At 43.0% G+C, this 15,918-nt stretch overlaps 1 protein-coding gene across 1 annotated transcript in view; it reads left to right on the top strand.

Annotated features, from left to right (window-relative positions):
- LOC117412082 (LIM and cysteine-rich domains protein 1-like) overlaps positions 1-15,918 on the top strand; it is a 42,124-nt gene that overhangs the window by 4,680 nt on the left and 21,526 nt on the right. Inside the window, exons 2-3 of the mRNA XM_058988890.1 lie at positions 10,022-10,110; positions 13,407-13,662. Coding sequence (XP_058844873.1) covers positions 10,022-10,110; positions 13,407-13,662 — 345 coding nt within the window. The remainder of the gene's footprint in view (positions 1-10,021; positions 10,111-13,406; positions 13,663-15,918) is intronic.

Below are 15,918 nucleotides of genomic sequence, written 5' to 3' on the forward strand. Positions count from 1 at the left end.
TGTGGTTCTGAACTCCAGGACTGTTTAAGGGAACCTTATACTTACTAGGGTATGCATTCAAGACATTTCCATCTTTAGAGAGAAAAACATATTGTTGGTTTTCAGATAGCGAAGTTAATCACATGCTCTGCTGCAGTGACCTTGGGTTTGACCTTCATTTGCTGTGAAAATGTTTTATATGTACTATATAAAGGCTGCATCTCCCTCTTGTAAGATTGTTTCAGTCATGACAGCGACTCTGACAGACCCCTGCTGATAGTGTGTTTGCCGTTGTGTTCTGTATGTTCAGCGGGATATATCTTTTCTATCCATCAGTAAGAAATACCACACAACTGGATGTAGTATTTCCAACATCCACTAGGGGCAGTGTTGCAGGGGGACAGGTCCAGGATGGGACCAGGATGTGAGGCTGAATCTAAACCACAGAAACAATGCACTAGTTAAGATAACTCCTCATACCTGTACCAAGTGGCTTTCTGTAACACATCCAGACCACCTTGGTGTATTCTAACTGTTCACCCATGTGTCTTTTCTATTGGACACCCCCATATGTTTAGGAGGGTTGGGGGGTACCTGTAAACTCCCTCCTTCTGGACCCTGTGGCAAAGTGGTTAACAGTGTACAGGTGCAGGTGATCAATGAACAGACCAATTATAGAACAGAACAATTATATATGAACAGAACAATTATAATCCAGGTGCAAAGTTGTGATGCTAAGTAATACAGCGGCATGTATTGCTTAAATTGTAATCCCCGGGTTTGTCCTGAAATAATAGTCCTGTTCTTTATACACCCACACGAAACACAAAACACATACACAAGTCTGTTAGTGAATTAGTGCTCAAGGTGCAAAAACAGTTATTTGTGATACAAGTGCAGTGCTGTTCTGGGTTAGAGCTGGCCCTTGGCGACAGCTCCGGAACATGTTAGTCGTCTACTAATAACAAGACACAATTGGAGACAAATAACCCTTTGCGGTCCTATGTCGGACCTGGTCCGACATTGCAATTATTCCTATCCAGTCCAATGTCGGACCCTGTCCAACATCATCAAAAATACGCAAAAAATGTGTTTGTAGTCGTTTTTTCTCCGGAAAAAAATGCCGAGAAAACCATTCAATGGCCGAGTGGGAGCGACAGGAGCCGAGACAAGTCGAAAATTCAGCTAAAAAGGAGAGGAAGGAGCTCCATGTGATATTCCTGGATTTGGCTAATGCATACGGTTCAGTGCCACATGAACTACTTTGGGCAGCATTTGATTTTTTCAATGTACCGATGACAATAACAAATTTAGTGAAAGCCTACTTTGGAGATTTGCAATTTAGTTTTTCAACTTCAGAATTCAGCACTACATGGCAGTTTTAGTGCGCCAAGGTCTGACTGGAAATTACATTAGTAGAGTTATGCATAAGGGAGGCAGCACCTGTGTTGAAAACTGGAAGAAAGTGGGCAGCAAAGAAAGCCGTGGAAGATGCAAAGGCTGCCCTTTGAATCAGTGATATCATGGGGCAAGTTCCGCATGGAAGAGGGGGTCTTGGTCTCAGTTCAGCTCCTCCTACATGGCACAAGGCAGCCCCAGCTCAACGGAGGAAGCTGGTAGTCAACAAGGTGCAAAAGCAGGAGGAGAGGATGAGGTGTATAAAAGCAGTTTCCCAGGCCAAGCAGGGAGAATGGATGAGATGGGAGAGTGTGGAACAATGCAAGATCAGCTGGCAAGACCTATGGACAATGGAACAGAGCAGGATCAGTTTCCTCATCAGGTCAACTTATGATGTTCTCCCAACACCACAGAACCTAAACCTCTGGGTAGGAGAGGATCCCTCATGTCCTTTGTGTTCATCACCTGCAACATTAAGGCACATTTTGACAGGATGTAAGGTGGGTCTTAGCCAAGGACAGTTTACTTGACGCCATGACCAGGTGCTGAGATGTTTGGCCTTAGCATTGGAAGACACGCGTAACATAACCAATAAGTTGCCACCAGTTCCATCAAAACATTACACACCATCAGCACGCCTTGTTCACCTGGTAGAGTTAACAGTGCCATGGGAGGATGCTGTAGTTGAGGTGTATGAGAGGAAGAAACTGTGGTATGCTCAACTTGCTGCTGAAGCGGAACAGCGAGGATGGAGTCCGGGTTTACTCTGTGGAGGTCAGTTGTCGAGGATTTGTGGCACACTCTACAACCAAGAGTAGCCAAGTGTTGCGTCGCACAGTGAATAACTTATGTGAAGCAGCAGAGAGGAGCAGCAACTGGCTGTGGTTGAGACTGAAAGATTCTGGTTGGGGATCTCAAGCACAATAAAAAGAAAGAAATGCTGATGTATGGGTAAGTAAACTGGGTTGAGTTGAGTGGGGGACGGAGGGGGGTGATGCTGGGACGCCAGAATCACTGTCGAGCCCTCTTGAGGTGTCGTGGGCTAGTCGACGAAACACAGAGAATGGAAGGTTCCCACTTGAAGACCCCAGAGATATACCCTACTTAGCTCAATCCAGACGGTTGTCATGCTGATGCGCTGGGGAGGCAAAATAAGCTGATCCCTGGAGCCAGCATTACACTTCAGCCATCAACACCAGGGAGAAGAATATCTACATTCTGGATGGAGACACAGATGAATCACATTAGTTTACTGTAAAGCTACATCTTAGTTGGTGCTTATCTTGGTGAGAGCCAAGTTCAAATCAGCATGAAGTTTTAACATCTACTCTCATGTAATGGAAATCTTGAGGGAGGCAGAGAGGTTTCAGGTCAGAATTGTAGTGCACTCGCTTACAGAGCTGCCGACCCTTTCAAAAAGCTCCCCACAGTAAAATCACAGCAAAGTGTAAAACATGGCAAACCATGGTATACCATGGTAAATGGACAGTATAACCATGAGAATGGCATGGAAACTGTTTCCATGCTAATTTAACATGGTAAACCAGTGCCAGTTGCCAGTGCCATGCCAGCTCTCCTTGAACCCATATTCACAAATTAATTGAAAAGTTGTGAAGTTAAAAACACTCCATTATACTCCACTCCACTTGCTCCTTAGAGGATTTGTGGGTGTGGCTGCTGTGAAACTGAAATGTGTGCTCTGGGAGTTCAGTAGTGGGGTCGCCAGGGTAATCACTAGGTGTGACTGACATGCACAAAGGTCTGTGTCTGAACTGAGTGAGGACAGTGTGAGGGGCACACGGAAAAATCAAATCACCTCATCTAAAATAGCCAGGCCATCTCTTGGGCTTCATCATGAATTCGCACATTGTTGCAGAGCAGGGAGATCCCAGCCAAGAATGTGCTGCACTGGGCTGGATTAACAGCAGTTATTCTTCCTGTCATATCGGAGGCTGGAAGCTGGCAAGCGGATCAAAATAGATTCCTGCATTTCAACGCCTCCCTTTCCTCAATAATATACAATACTGTTCTGTATTGGACAGGAAAACAACAAGTCTGCCCACTAAAAGTTCAGATAATGTACACTCTTTTAAAATGTCACAGAAGTTGTATTATGCACACACATGCTATACAGTTCATGGACAACACATTTTTATCGCATTATTAAAATTATAAAATTATAGGTTCATACATCATTTGCGTACTGTAGTCTGTCTCTCATTGTATAAGAGATATTATCTCGTGCAGTTTGGACGAGAGGAACCCGATGCTAAGCTTCTCAAACTGTGCTATAATAAGAGCCAACTTACACTGTACACACACAATTTATAATAAATAATAGCGATAAAGATTAAACTCAAGAACTTCTATTGAACATAAAGAAGTTTTTAACTTTAGAATTGTGCCATGTGTTCTGTGCACTAGATGACGTCTGTACACAAATATAATACAAAAGAGAAAAACGTAAGCGCCACCCATACAAGTATCTTATTACAAAGGAATGTTTATATATATTTTTTAAATTGCAAATACAAATTGATTCCATTCATTTGTAAAGAAATTGTCAGAAGGCTCTGGCTAAATCCAGTAAACACACACAGGGTCTGTATTTCTTTGTCGAGGGACGAGGCTCCAGTACACACAAAGTCAGTATTATTCAATCTTTAAACTGGTAGAAAGATTCTGAAAGTGTATGAACCCACAAGCAAGCTCAGTTCATTTTGTTTATCTAGCAGATGCCTTTATCCAAGGCAACTTACAGAGACGAGGGTGTGTGAACTATGCATCTGGTGGAGAATCATTTACAACTACCCAAAAGACGGAGCACTAGGAGGTTAAGTGACTTGCTCAGAGTCACACAATGAGTCAGTGTGGCTGAACTGGGGTTTGAACCGGGGACCTCCTGGTTACAAGCCTTTTTCTTTAACCACTGGACCACACAGCCTCCTGTTAGGAAACTACCCTGCCAGATCACACGTAACCTGGCGTGGACACAGCTTTCAACCACGGGCTGCAGAACTGACATACTGACACCAACCACCATGTGAAGAGAAACAGAACAGTGCCATTTCTAACATGTCTGTGATACTTACCAGGAGAATGTAGGGTTATTGCTTTTTCAGTTCTGGTCATCATACACTTCATACAGTACAAGAACACAGTTTATCTACAGTCTGTGGTGTAAAGATCTTTTCAGTGTCATCGTTTTACATGGTTGAGATCTGTACAGTAAAGACTGAGGCTTTAAGTATTTTGAAATGTAATTTCATAATAGTCTCTAAATTTACATTAGGAACTCTATAGAAAAGAACAACCACTTTAATGAGAACATCCATTCCTTGCCATACTTCGCACAGCAATGACATTTCTTTCTTACAAATGGCTGGAGCCTGGGACTGGCAAAATGAGAATCAAAACTCCTGAGGGTTTAAGAGAACTTGCATTGCCCTGTTCAGTTCCAGTTTTTCACCTTTCAAACATGACTGATGCTTTGAAATCCGCCCCAGTGCCTCATTGTGTAGCAGCCATTCTGTACAGCAGGGCTGCTTGTGATGAGGTTGAGCTCCCTGCAGCCTGCTGGGGACCCTCACATTCTGTACAGCAGGGCTGCTTGTGATGAGGTTGAGCTCCCTGCAGCCTGCTGGGGACCCTCACATTCTGTACAGCAGGGCTGCTTGTGATGAGGTTGAGCTCCCTGCAGTCTGCTGGGGACCCTCACATTCTGTACAGCAGGGCTGCTTGTGATGAGGTTGAGCTCCCTGCAGTCTGCTGGGGACCCTCACATTCTGTACAGCAGGGCTGCTTGTGATGAGGTTGAGCTCCCTGCAGCCTGCTGGGGACCCTCACATTCTGTACAGCAGGGCTGCTTGTGATGAGGTTGAGCTTCCTGCAGCCTGCTGGGGACCCTCACATTCTGTACAGCAGGGCTGCTTGTGATGAGGCTGCGCTCCCTGCAGCCTGCTGGGGACCCTCACATTCTGTACAGCAGGGCTGCTTGTGATGAGGCTGCGCTCCCTGCAGCCTGCTGGGGACCCTCACATTCTGCTACTGTCTTTGTGCTCATACTTGTTAACTTTTTTTATGGAAAGGCAAAATGGCAGAAACAGAAGTACAGTACTGTTGACCTGGAGCATGGAGGTGGACACGACAGGTATCCAGGTATCATAGGGACAAGACAGGTACAGTTTGGATAACAAAGGGGAAGCAGCTTTTTGGTTAATGACAGAAAGTAAGCCATTGAAAGGGTGGGGACACATTCACCTTCCAGCTGAAATAACCAAGCAAGTGTAACACTAACTGAAGACATAGCTTTCAAACAGAGGTGTCTTTAACCAAGTGTAGCACCAATACAGCATGATGTTTTTAAATTAAAATACATGTTTAACATGTTTGTGGTCCTATGTCGGACCTGGTCTGACATTACAATTTTTCCTTTCCAGTCCGATGTCATCATCAAAAAGGCGTCATACACAGGTCCCTAGTCGTTTTTTCTCCGGAAAAAGCAGAGAAAAGCTTTCAATGGCCGAGAGAGCCCGATAGAAGCTGAGAGAAGCTGAAAAAAAAAGATTCTGAGCAATACGCATAGCCCCTTCACCACAGACATAACACGGACATAACCAAACAAGATAGCTGCTTCCGCATCCAGCGCTCAAAGAAAATCACAGACATTTGCCAAGCTTTTTGAGAGCAAAATTGAGGAGTTTGGTGATAAATCGAGTGAACAGGAGATGATTTATCAGTATGCACTACTATGAAGAGATATGTTATAAATACAGCGAACAAGGAGTGGGGCAGGGCTGGAGATGCAGTACTGAGTGTCCTTTTGATATGAAGTGCCTTTTATAACTGTTTTACTTTTTTTTTTTTAAACTGTGAGACCAAGAATAGAATGAAATGCACATCAGGTAATAGCTTTACAGAAGTGCCATCGAGTGAGCTGCCACTTTGGATCAATTTCCTTGTTGTGTAGTGTTATTCTTTTTTCAGTATTACCATGTGAACATACTATGCAATAGTGAAGACAGTTGGTGGATCAGGTTGCGGGGTGGGAATAGTTTCATTTTAGTCTGCACAATAAATCCTGTTACAGAGCTACTTGTCATCTGTATCTGTCAAGAAAGTACTTGACTGTTATCCCCTAGCACTTTAGTTAATCCAGTCATTACCCTTGTGGAATATAAATGGAACATGCTGTGTTGATGCATAGCATGTTGATTAGTATAGTGGGTATCCTGGGTAGAGTGGGTATACTGGGTAGACTGGCCTGTAGCGTTATTTCTCTGTAAGATCCACTTACTGTATAATGTGGTTTTATAGTATTATATAAGTAAGCAGTAACACATGAGGGTCTGTGGCAAAGTGGTTGATTGGGTACAGGTGCAGGAGTGATGCAGTGCGTAATTAAGCAGGCAGAGAGGTTTGTAATCCAGTTTGGAAAAAGGTTTATTATATTTCCAGGTCTGGTGACCAAATAATAATCCCCGGCAATACACAACAATGTGTAGAGCACGGAATAAATAACAACAGGGTTGCAGTCCCAAATAATAAACACAAATATCCGCCCCACAATATACTAACACGGTCACCAGTCCTGGGTGTGTGCAGTAGTGCATGTGGTGGGTGATACATGTTTATAAGTGACAGTAGTACAGTGCTGTTCTGGGTTTTGTGCTGGCCCTTGGCGACATCTCCGGAACAAATAACAAACAAGACAATTATAGACAAACAAAACACGATACGTTTTATCACTGGGTCTCTCACGGGTCCGCAGCCGCCCCTCCAATCCACGACACATCGTTTCCCTTCTGGGTCAATGAGTTAATGCACCGGAGTTCCGCCCCCTTTCTAGCTGGCCGACTTCCCTTGAACCCTGGGAAAGAACTGTCGGGCCAACCCGTCCAAGGTACTTTGTTCTCGCTGCTTAGCGCCCTCACAGGTCGGGAGGGAGATTTTCTACCAAGAATCATTGTATTTCTGTCACAGGGTCCTTCAGTTATTATGCTACAGTTAAACTCTTTTTAAACATGGGGACAATAAGCAGAGTTGACTATCGGGTTCACCAATAACCTGGCAAAAGAAGCATTAAAACACAGAAGAATTGTTGAGACAACAAATCGACTTGTTTTGCTGTGGAACTAGAAATATAATACTAGATATTGCATTGATTCCAATCGTGTTCAGTAATAATTAAGGTAATCTACAATACTGTTCATGTACAACACATTTAAATAATGAAATACTGTAAATATACTGTATGCTGTACTGTGCAGCGTTATACAGTACAACAGCAACTGACTTGCATGTACAATATCTAATCTTATGCTTTTACTTGTGATATTACTTGAGGTTGAAATCAGTTGGATGACTGATAAGTGTGATTGATATTCATCGTGATAATAGCCAAAGTGATATTATCAGTTCCTCATTGACTCCCATTATACCCCGGGAGAGTCACTATGCAATGAAAGTTGACCAGCAGATTGACTGGGATTGTTCTGTTCTCACTGAAGCCCCCTTCACAGTGGCATGAGGAATGTGATAAGCCGTCTATCCAGACTGCACTTGTCATCACACAGCACTCATGCTTATCTCACAGAGCCCTGTACAGAAGTTAGCTTTGAGCTGTACACATGATGGAAGCCCTTCTGTCACGGTCATACGGTTTGTATTACAGTATTTGTATTGTTCCTGACGTACAATAGACTAGACCTTTAAACACCACAGTAGATGGCTGGCACTTTTATCAGTCACTGTCAGCACTGCAGTGTATTTATACATCTGGTTTATTTTCAGGCACAGTAGCTGTTAGCTACAGCATCCATGGGGATTTCTGTTTCATCGGTGCAAATTAAGTGGTTCGGAATTATCCTCTTATCTGTCTTCAGTTGTTGACTGAAATTCTGGTAACTAACAAATCATACACACCTATAAAGACAGTGATTAAAAAATAAATAATAAATAAATAAAAAATAAAGTAACGTGTGCCACATTATCATTGAATCCTGCATTGTATGACATTATACGGTTACAACCACAACCGAGCTGTTTTGAAAATGAAAGCTAATTCCAGCACGGTACCGCTACATTTAAAAGATTCATGCAACATGTTATACTAACTGTCATTTCCTGTGTCACCATTTTAATACACTCAAACTGAAGGACTTGTGAATGGGAAATTTGTTTTTAAAAAAACTTTATCACGGTTCATTGGATAGAAAGAGGGTTACTTGTATCTACTGTCAAAATGAGTTCCAGTATCACAGAAGTGCATCTAGTCTGCTGTACCACCTGCATGCTAAACGTGTTTTCACTTTGCGAAATACACTTTCTTGCAGTTCTTCTGCTACAGACAACAACAATACAACAGCAAATTAATCGCATCAGTTTCGACAGAGTACTCTCGAAATTCAGGATCACTGCAAACCCATGAATCAAGCTTAGTACAATGCTATAACCAGCACTGTTGCAAACTCGATAGCTACCGACTGCAGACTCATTAACATAGTAGCATTGTTTTATTTCAATAACCACGGATATTTTTAACAGTACTATTTACAGTTATGGAGGATATAACCGTTACTTAGTGAAGCAGCTGGTGATTGGCCAGCATGTGGGCGTGTCCCAGCTGAGCATCTCGCAATAAAAGGGTCCTGCTGACAGGCCATGAATCAAGAACAAGACCGCCCACGCTACCCGGACGAGACCGCCCACGCTACCCGGACGAGACCGCCCACGCTACCCGGACAAGACCGCCCACGCTACCCGGACAAGACCAGCCACGCTACCCAGACAAGACCGCCCACGCTACCCAGACAAGACCGTCCAACTCCTCTAATTACTGTGTGTCTAACCGGGATCAGAACTGTATATTCGCCCATGCTGTGCTATCACTGGTACTGTCACACCTCCTGTGTCTCACCTGTCTGTCACCCCTATCACATCTGCAAAACTCACATAGAAAGAGACCTCTAGCAGTGTTTTATATGACGCATCTCCATGAAGCATTAATGGGAGGGGCTTGTAAGGTAAGTGTAATGATTTTTGGCAAGAGCAAAGCAGTATAAAAAGCAGTAGTATTAAAGCAGCAGAAATATGCAAATGGCTCACTGGTTACACTTCAAGAATACCCACTTGAAAGTTCTCTAGTATGCGATAAACCTCACAGATCGTCTCAGCTGGGCGTTCCTGACAGAGTGCTCGCTGTCTTATCAGATTCCCCAAACTCCCACTTAACATACTGACTAGTGATGTAAAGTCAAAACTCAATGTGGTTCATGAATGGGGTTTGGTTGGGACATGTCACTCACGCCAAGCAGTTAAAACATTGTGGTTTTGTTTTGTTGACTTAATTGGATGTTTTTCTGATCCCATCCAGGTACACCTCAGTTCCTAAGAATGTTATTGAAGGATCTCCTACCCAATGAAAATCCCTTTTCCTTGCTGATTTAAGAGACCTTTTCATGGCCTCGGAACAAGCTCTCTTGATTTCTCCTTTTGTTTCCTTTCTTGGCAATGGTCCACAGCAGCAGGCCCGTGGACCACACAAGTCTATGGCACAATTCCTGATAGACGATACACAGTGCGATCGCCTCGCTGCTGTGTTGCATGTCTCTGAAAGAGGTTCCTTTTTGTTTCATTGTTCCAGATGTCTGTGGCGCCAGAGTCAGCAGGAAGAGGTGTGCCTTGTTTGAGATGTAAAGGGATCTGCACTGGATTCCAGCCACATTCTTGGAGGTAAAGTATCCTCCCTGAAAGCAACTCTTATTTTTTTCTAATGCTTTTCTCATTTAGTCAAACTGAAGCCAGCGGCCCTATTGCTGCCCAGACTGTTTTAACCTTTTCATGGATAAAACTGATGCATAGTGCACAGTTATTAAGTTACATGAGGAGCAACCTGCAATGGAGATCTTAACTTGTTCTTTTTGTTCTTTAGGGTCCTCTTTCAAAACATGGGGACCCCTATGCGCTGACCGTGTCCATCAGTCTGCTGTCTGTATGCCCATCTGTCTGTCACGCGCTACATGGCGATCACAATAACTGCCTCAATCTTCAGCACACTTTTCTCATGCACTCTGAGCCTCCTGCAGACGTTTCAGATTGCATTTCTCTATAATCTGATTTCATACAAATATTTTTAAACATTTCTGGTGCTGTGTGATTATTAGGACATTATGAGGACGTGCACTGGTTTACATTCACTTGGTTTCATTTTCTGTTTCCGTCATCACATCCTGGTGACTTTTTTTTAAAACTCAGAATTTTATAGCACCCCCTGTGGCCTCAGTAGTGCTGTGCGAATCATGTCTGACAACACACATGTATAGCAGAGTGTCCCCATGCAACACTGCCCCTAGCTGATGTAAGGAATACCAGGTTCTAGCAGTATTTCTTGCATCCACTAGGGGCAGAGTGTTGCAGGGGGACAGTTTAATGTTCACTCTGTGGTGTTCCAGATTCATTTAGGAGCTCTAGTCTCTAATCTCCTAGACCTGGTACCTAATCATGTCATGTGTTGTAATTAGATCTCTCTCCAATGGTCTAGCTGCAATATAACCATCGGAACTACAGCAAAGGTACCAGGATGCAGCAGTTTATCCATAGCTAATACAAGCCAGTAATGGGGATTTTAAAGTTTGAGTGAGCACTGTACTTGAATTAACTTTAAAAATAAAAGGTAAGGACCAAAAGATTATCAGCTGAAAAATGAGGGGAGTGATAATGTTAATAAAGCTGTGTCACGCTGCGAGTGGTGCATGAGGGGAGTGATAATGTTAATAAAGCTGTGTCACGCTGCGAGTGGTGCATGAGGGGAGTGATAATGTTAATAAAGCTGTGTCACGCTGCGAGTGGTGCATGAGGGGAGTGATAATATTAATAAAGCTGTGTCACGCTGCGAGTGGTGCATGAGGGGAGTGATAATGTTAATAAAGCCATGTCACGCTACGTACCAACAAATAATAAGGCAACCCTTTACCAGCAATGGTATTGGGTGCAAAACACGACGGGTTACGTCCCCAAATAATAATACAATCACAATTGTTCTGTTATTTCCTGTTTGTGCACGGAAAAGCGCTCAGTGTCCTTCTGTGTTTTTATTGGGCTCTGCAGTGCAGTAGTGCTCAGGGTAATAAGGCTGGCTCCGTGGCTGCAGCTCCCTGGTTCTCACTCTTCTGTGAACACACAAATAAAACAAACAAACAAAAGCGCTCGGGCTCAGTTAGTACATCAGCAGTAAGGGGTCGTGCTCACGTAGATGCGTCCCCTTTGTACTACCAGACCAGCCCATCGCCATGGTGGCTCCAATCCATGTTTACCTCGCAGCTGATCGCAATGGAGTCGGTCAAGGTACTTGCAGCTACGCACTTCCCGACTTCCGGTCGGTTAGCCCGTCTAGGGGAAAGCTTACCACCAACCTTACAGAGCGCCCTTTCTGGTCGGGAGGAAGATTTGCAGTTCAAATACCTTCTCGCTCTGTCACAAGCTAATAAAGCTTGTCCAGATTCTGTCTGATATAGTGTTAGGTCACAATTGTACAAGCTGTGATCTTTACAGTTCTCCAACTTTCTAAGTGGGTGACATCCTGGAGCTTTCCAAAACATAGAACCAACCCATGCAAAAATGTTCAGAATTTAAAATGTATTACAAAGAGTTACAGTGTGCGTGTATGTATCCATACACTCCCCTCCCAGAAGGACCCTGAACAGAGAATAATCAGGTTTGTGCAGTGGTGAAGATTCAGTGTGATGCCAGTCCGGGAATGAAGTACAAACCTTCCACCCAGCCACTCTGCATTGCTACTAAATGGACAACAGTGCCACTGTCCTTGTGGGCTGTCTGGCTTATTAAAATATGTTGCTTGTATTTGAAGATTATCTAGTCTGAGATTTTAAGATGATGGCGTAAGAAACCATCCAGCCTATTAACTGACTACTTCAGGTTCCCTGACAAAACAGACTGACTATTATCAATTTACAAATGCTGGAACAAATACCATCACAGAATTCTTGTAACGTTAAACTTAACCTTACCCTTTTCATTGCCAGGCTAAAAAGATATTGTCAAAATGTCATTGTGGCAGGATAGCAGCAGAGGGAAGACTCAGAGACAGAAAGTGCAGTGAAACCAAAATATTTTAATTAACAAAACACAAATAAAAAGGCACGGTGGCCAACCAAAATGACGAACACAAAAACAGGCTTTAAACATAAACTATACAGAAAGAATCACTCACTCTCTCACACACGTCTTTTCACTGTTCCAAACACTCACCTCCTAACAAACACTCACCTCCTAACATACCCAACCACTCCCTTTTATACAGGTGCCTGGGCTAATTGGGCAATTCGCACCTCATTAGCCCAGGCACATTCCGCACATTCCGCACACATAAATTCACTGAACCACACCCCAAACTCACTCACATCCACTCTAAACAATACAAAAAACACAGAACCACCACAAAATAGGCTGCACCCCATCACAGTCATATTGTTGTATTATAATTATGAAGCATTTTGCATCCTCGTACTGTAACATTAAGTTATTGACATGACATTACAGAAATCATGTTTTCAGATTGTCTGCTGTAACATGTGTTTCTTTTAAAACTCCTCATTTGAGACCTATGTAGCTATGGAAAGTGTTAAAGGGCTAAGATTAATGGAATTATTTTGTTAGCTACAGCTAATTTAACAAGGTAGAATAATACATGCGGTGACAAAGGGGATATATTTATGACCTGATATATTAAGACCTCTAACAAGTACAATTAGGTGTAATTAGGAAGAGTGTGATTCACCCGGTCATTTTAATGAATGCAGATACATTCCAAAACGATCTCCGTTGTATAAAGGTCAGTCTCACATCCCTACCCATGTTAAAATAGCAAATGACTAAAGACCTTGTTGTGTGTTGATGCCAGGTGCCCTACAAAAGTCCTTTGGCGTGAGATCCTCTCAGACTGTTATCCCTTGGAGCTGGGCTGCTATAATGCCATGGGCTTTGATGCCATCCTCTCTGTCTGCACACAGGAAGCTATGCCAGGTATGCCGCTGCTGCCCGGAGGATCACGACCTGTACTCAGACGCCGAGGATGATCGGAAAATTGGCCGCTTACTGACGGACTCCAAGAACTCCAGCCTGACGGCGCGGGTGAAGGGCGGGGATGGGGGGCGGATTTACAAGAGGAACCGGATGATCATCACAAACCCCATCGTGTCCAGGAAAGACCCCACCTTCGATACCATAACCTACGAGTGGGCCCCCCCAGGACTGACTCAGAAACTGGTAAGAGTCACAGCCTTCAGTTTCAGATGACGAGGAGCGAGTCGCAGATCATCATTATTGCTTGCTGGGGATGATCGGTTAAGAGTTGAGAGCCGTAGGTAATAGTGTGTGTGATTTGTGTTTCGTTTGGTCTTGAAAATACAAGGGCTAATGTAATGGGGCAAATGGGACCAAAGCAGCGTCTATACCTTTCCACGGTATACAGGGTCACCTTAAAAGGAGGGAACCTTTGTAACGAGGGAAAACCCTCAGTTGTTATATAATGGAGGCCGGTGTTCCTACATACAGCATTTCATGTTTGCATATAAAGTATCTAGATAATGTCCAGTTGTCACGAATCTTGCTTCTGTCCACCCCACTGTCTGTATGTCATACTTACATTTTTAAATATAGCTAAAGAACAGCTTATCCAATTGAGATGAACTTTTCTGTAGCACAAGTTACCTGGGGGAGTGTGGAGGCACGTTGTATGCCTGTATTTAAACATGATCTTTTTCATGCTACTTATGGCTCTAATTAGAATGTACAGCCGTGGCTGAGGCTGTATGTTTCTGACATGCTGGTACAATCATTGTATACTGCAGTCATAATAAAAGAAAGCTGCACTGGATTATGTCCCATTGTGCCGCGCTTCTGTAGTCGTGCCTGGAGGGGTTAACTGCATTCCTGTGCCACTCAAATGCTTTCGTTCAGTAGGAACACTGACCTTTGTTTGAATGCATGGCCAGCTTCCTTGGCTGTGTCTATTCTTACACCGACAGCTAATCCAGCTGGAATGGGCCTGTAGTTACTGTTTGTTTTTACCAGTCCCGCTGGGGACACTGGGCAGCGTGTGGTGGGATTAGCGAGAAGCAGAGTCCAAACAACACACCGTTTTATTGCACTTTAAACCCTGCCCGAGATTTATTGCAAGCCCTGTTAGCTTTCTATAGCAGAGAAAGTTGGCTTCCCAAACTTGACTGCCACATACAATAGGCTACTGTAATTGTGTAGTCTTTTACAGTTTAAAAGAGCACCTATACAATTAGCCTATCATCATACTTCTCCTGATGGCTCGGATTTTGTATTGGGCCAGTTCACGAAAAACGATCATTAATTAAATCTTTAGATTTCTCTTCAGAAGAAAAAAAACTGATAATAACTGCTTGTGAATCCCCTAAAATATATCATAAACCCCTCTGATTGTCTCAGCCAGTCAGATTCCCAGTAGTCATTATGTAAGGACTAACCCACGACAGGGTGTAAGACGTATCTATCTAACATGAGACCATAGTCCGACTGCGTTCACCCACACAAAAGGACAGCAAGATATGTCTTACCCCACACTCTGTGGCTTGTTGCACTTATAAAATATTTATTTTATAAGAAGAAAGCAATAACATTTTAAACTTTAAATTAGGTTGTATGCAATGTAGCCTTGTGCCAGTGTAAAATAGTTCCTATACTGTGTCTTTAGAAGCTACAAATTTTTTATAATTGTTTTTAGATATTCAAGGTTATTTTAAGTGCAGTTTGAAAAACAAAAAATGTACTGCTTACTGACATGTTTTACACACTTTGGTATGTAAAGTTGGCGTTTGAAATCCCTGTTTCCCTAGTATAGTAATCCCGCGCTGCACCTTTATTTGTAATTCCTCCAAACGTGCTGCCTGTATCTCTTCTCAACACTAGTTTAACTTCCCCAGAGTCACCCAGTAATTGCAGACATCAGTGTGTGTTAGAATGCAGTGAGCAGTTTTGTTCAGCTGTTCTGCATGACAGTCTGGGACTGTCATGCAGAAAATGTGTTGAGAAAATGTGTAGGCAGCGTGTTTGGAGCAATAAATGAAGGTGCAGAGTTTGATTATTGTACGAGGGAAACAGGGATTTCAGACGTTAACTCTACTTACCAAAGTGTATAAAACATGTCAATAAGCAGTTTTTGCAGTTTTTTTAAACTGCACTTTAAAAGAAATAACCATTATCTGGAGAACAAAAAATGATTTACTCAGCAGTTTTTTTTAGCCAAATTTGTACTTGTGCACTGGCAGAGGATACAGTAATTAAAATTGTAAAATGTTATTGTTTTTTGTTTTTTATAAAATAAACAGAGCCATTTTATAAGTGCAATAAGCCACTCCAGGGTGTGTGGTAAGATATCTCACTGTACTTCTGGGTGGGTGACAGCAATCAGCCAATGGCCTTGTGCCTCACAACGCACCCAGGTGTGTGTAAGATATGTCTTACTGCACACCCTGTCATGGGTTATTGCTTTAC

The sequence above is a fragment of the Acipenser ruthenus genome, chromosome 16 (genome assembly GCF_902713425.1).
Source record: "Acipenser ruthenus chromosome 16, fAciRut3.2 maternal haplotype, whole genome shotgun sequence".
In the NCBI taxonomy this organism is placed as follows: Eukaryota; Metazoa; Chordata; class Actinopteri; order Acipenseriformes; family Acipenseridae; genus Acipenser; species Acipenser ruthenus.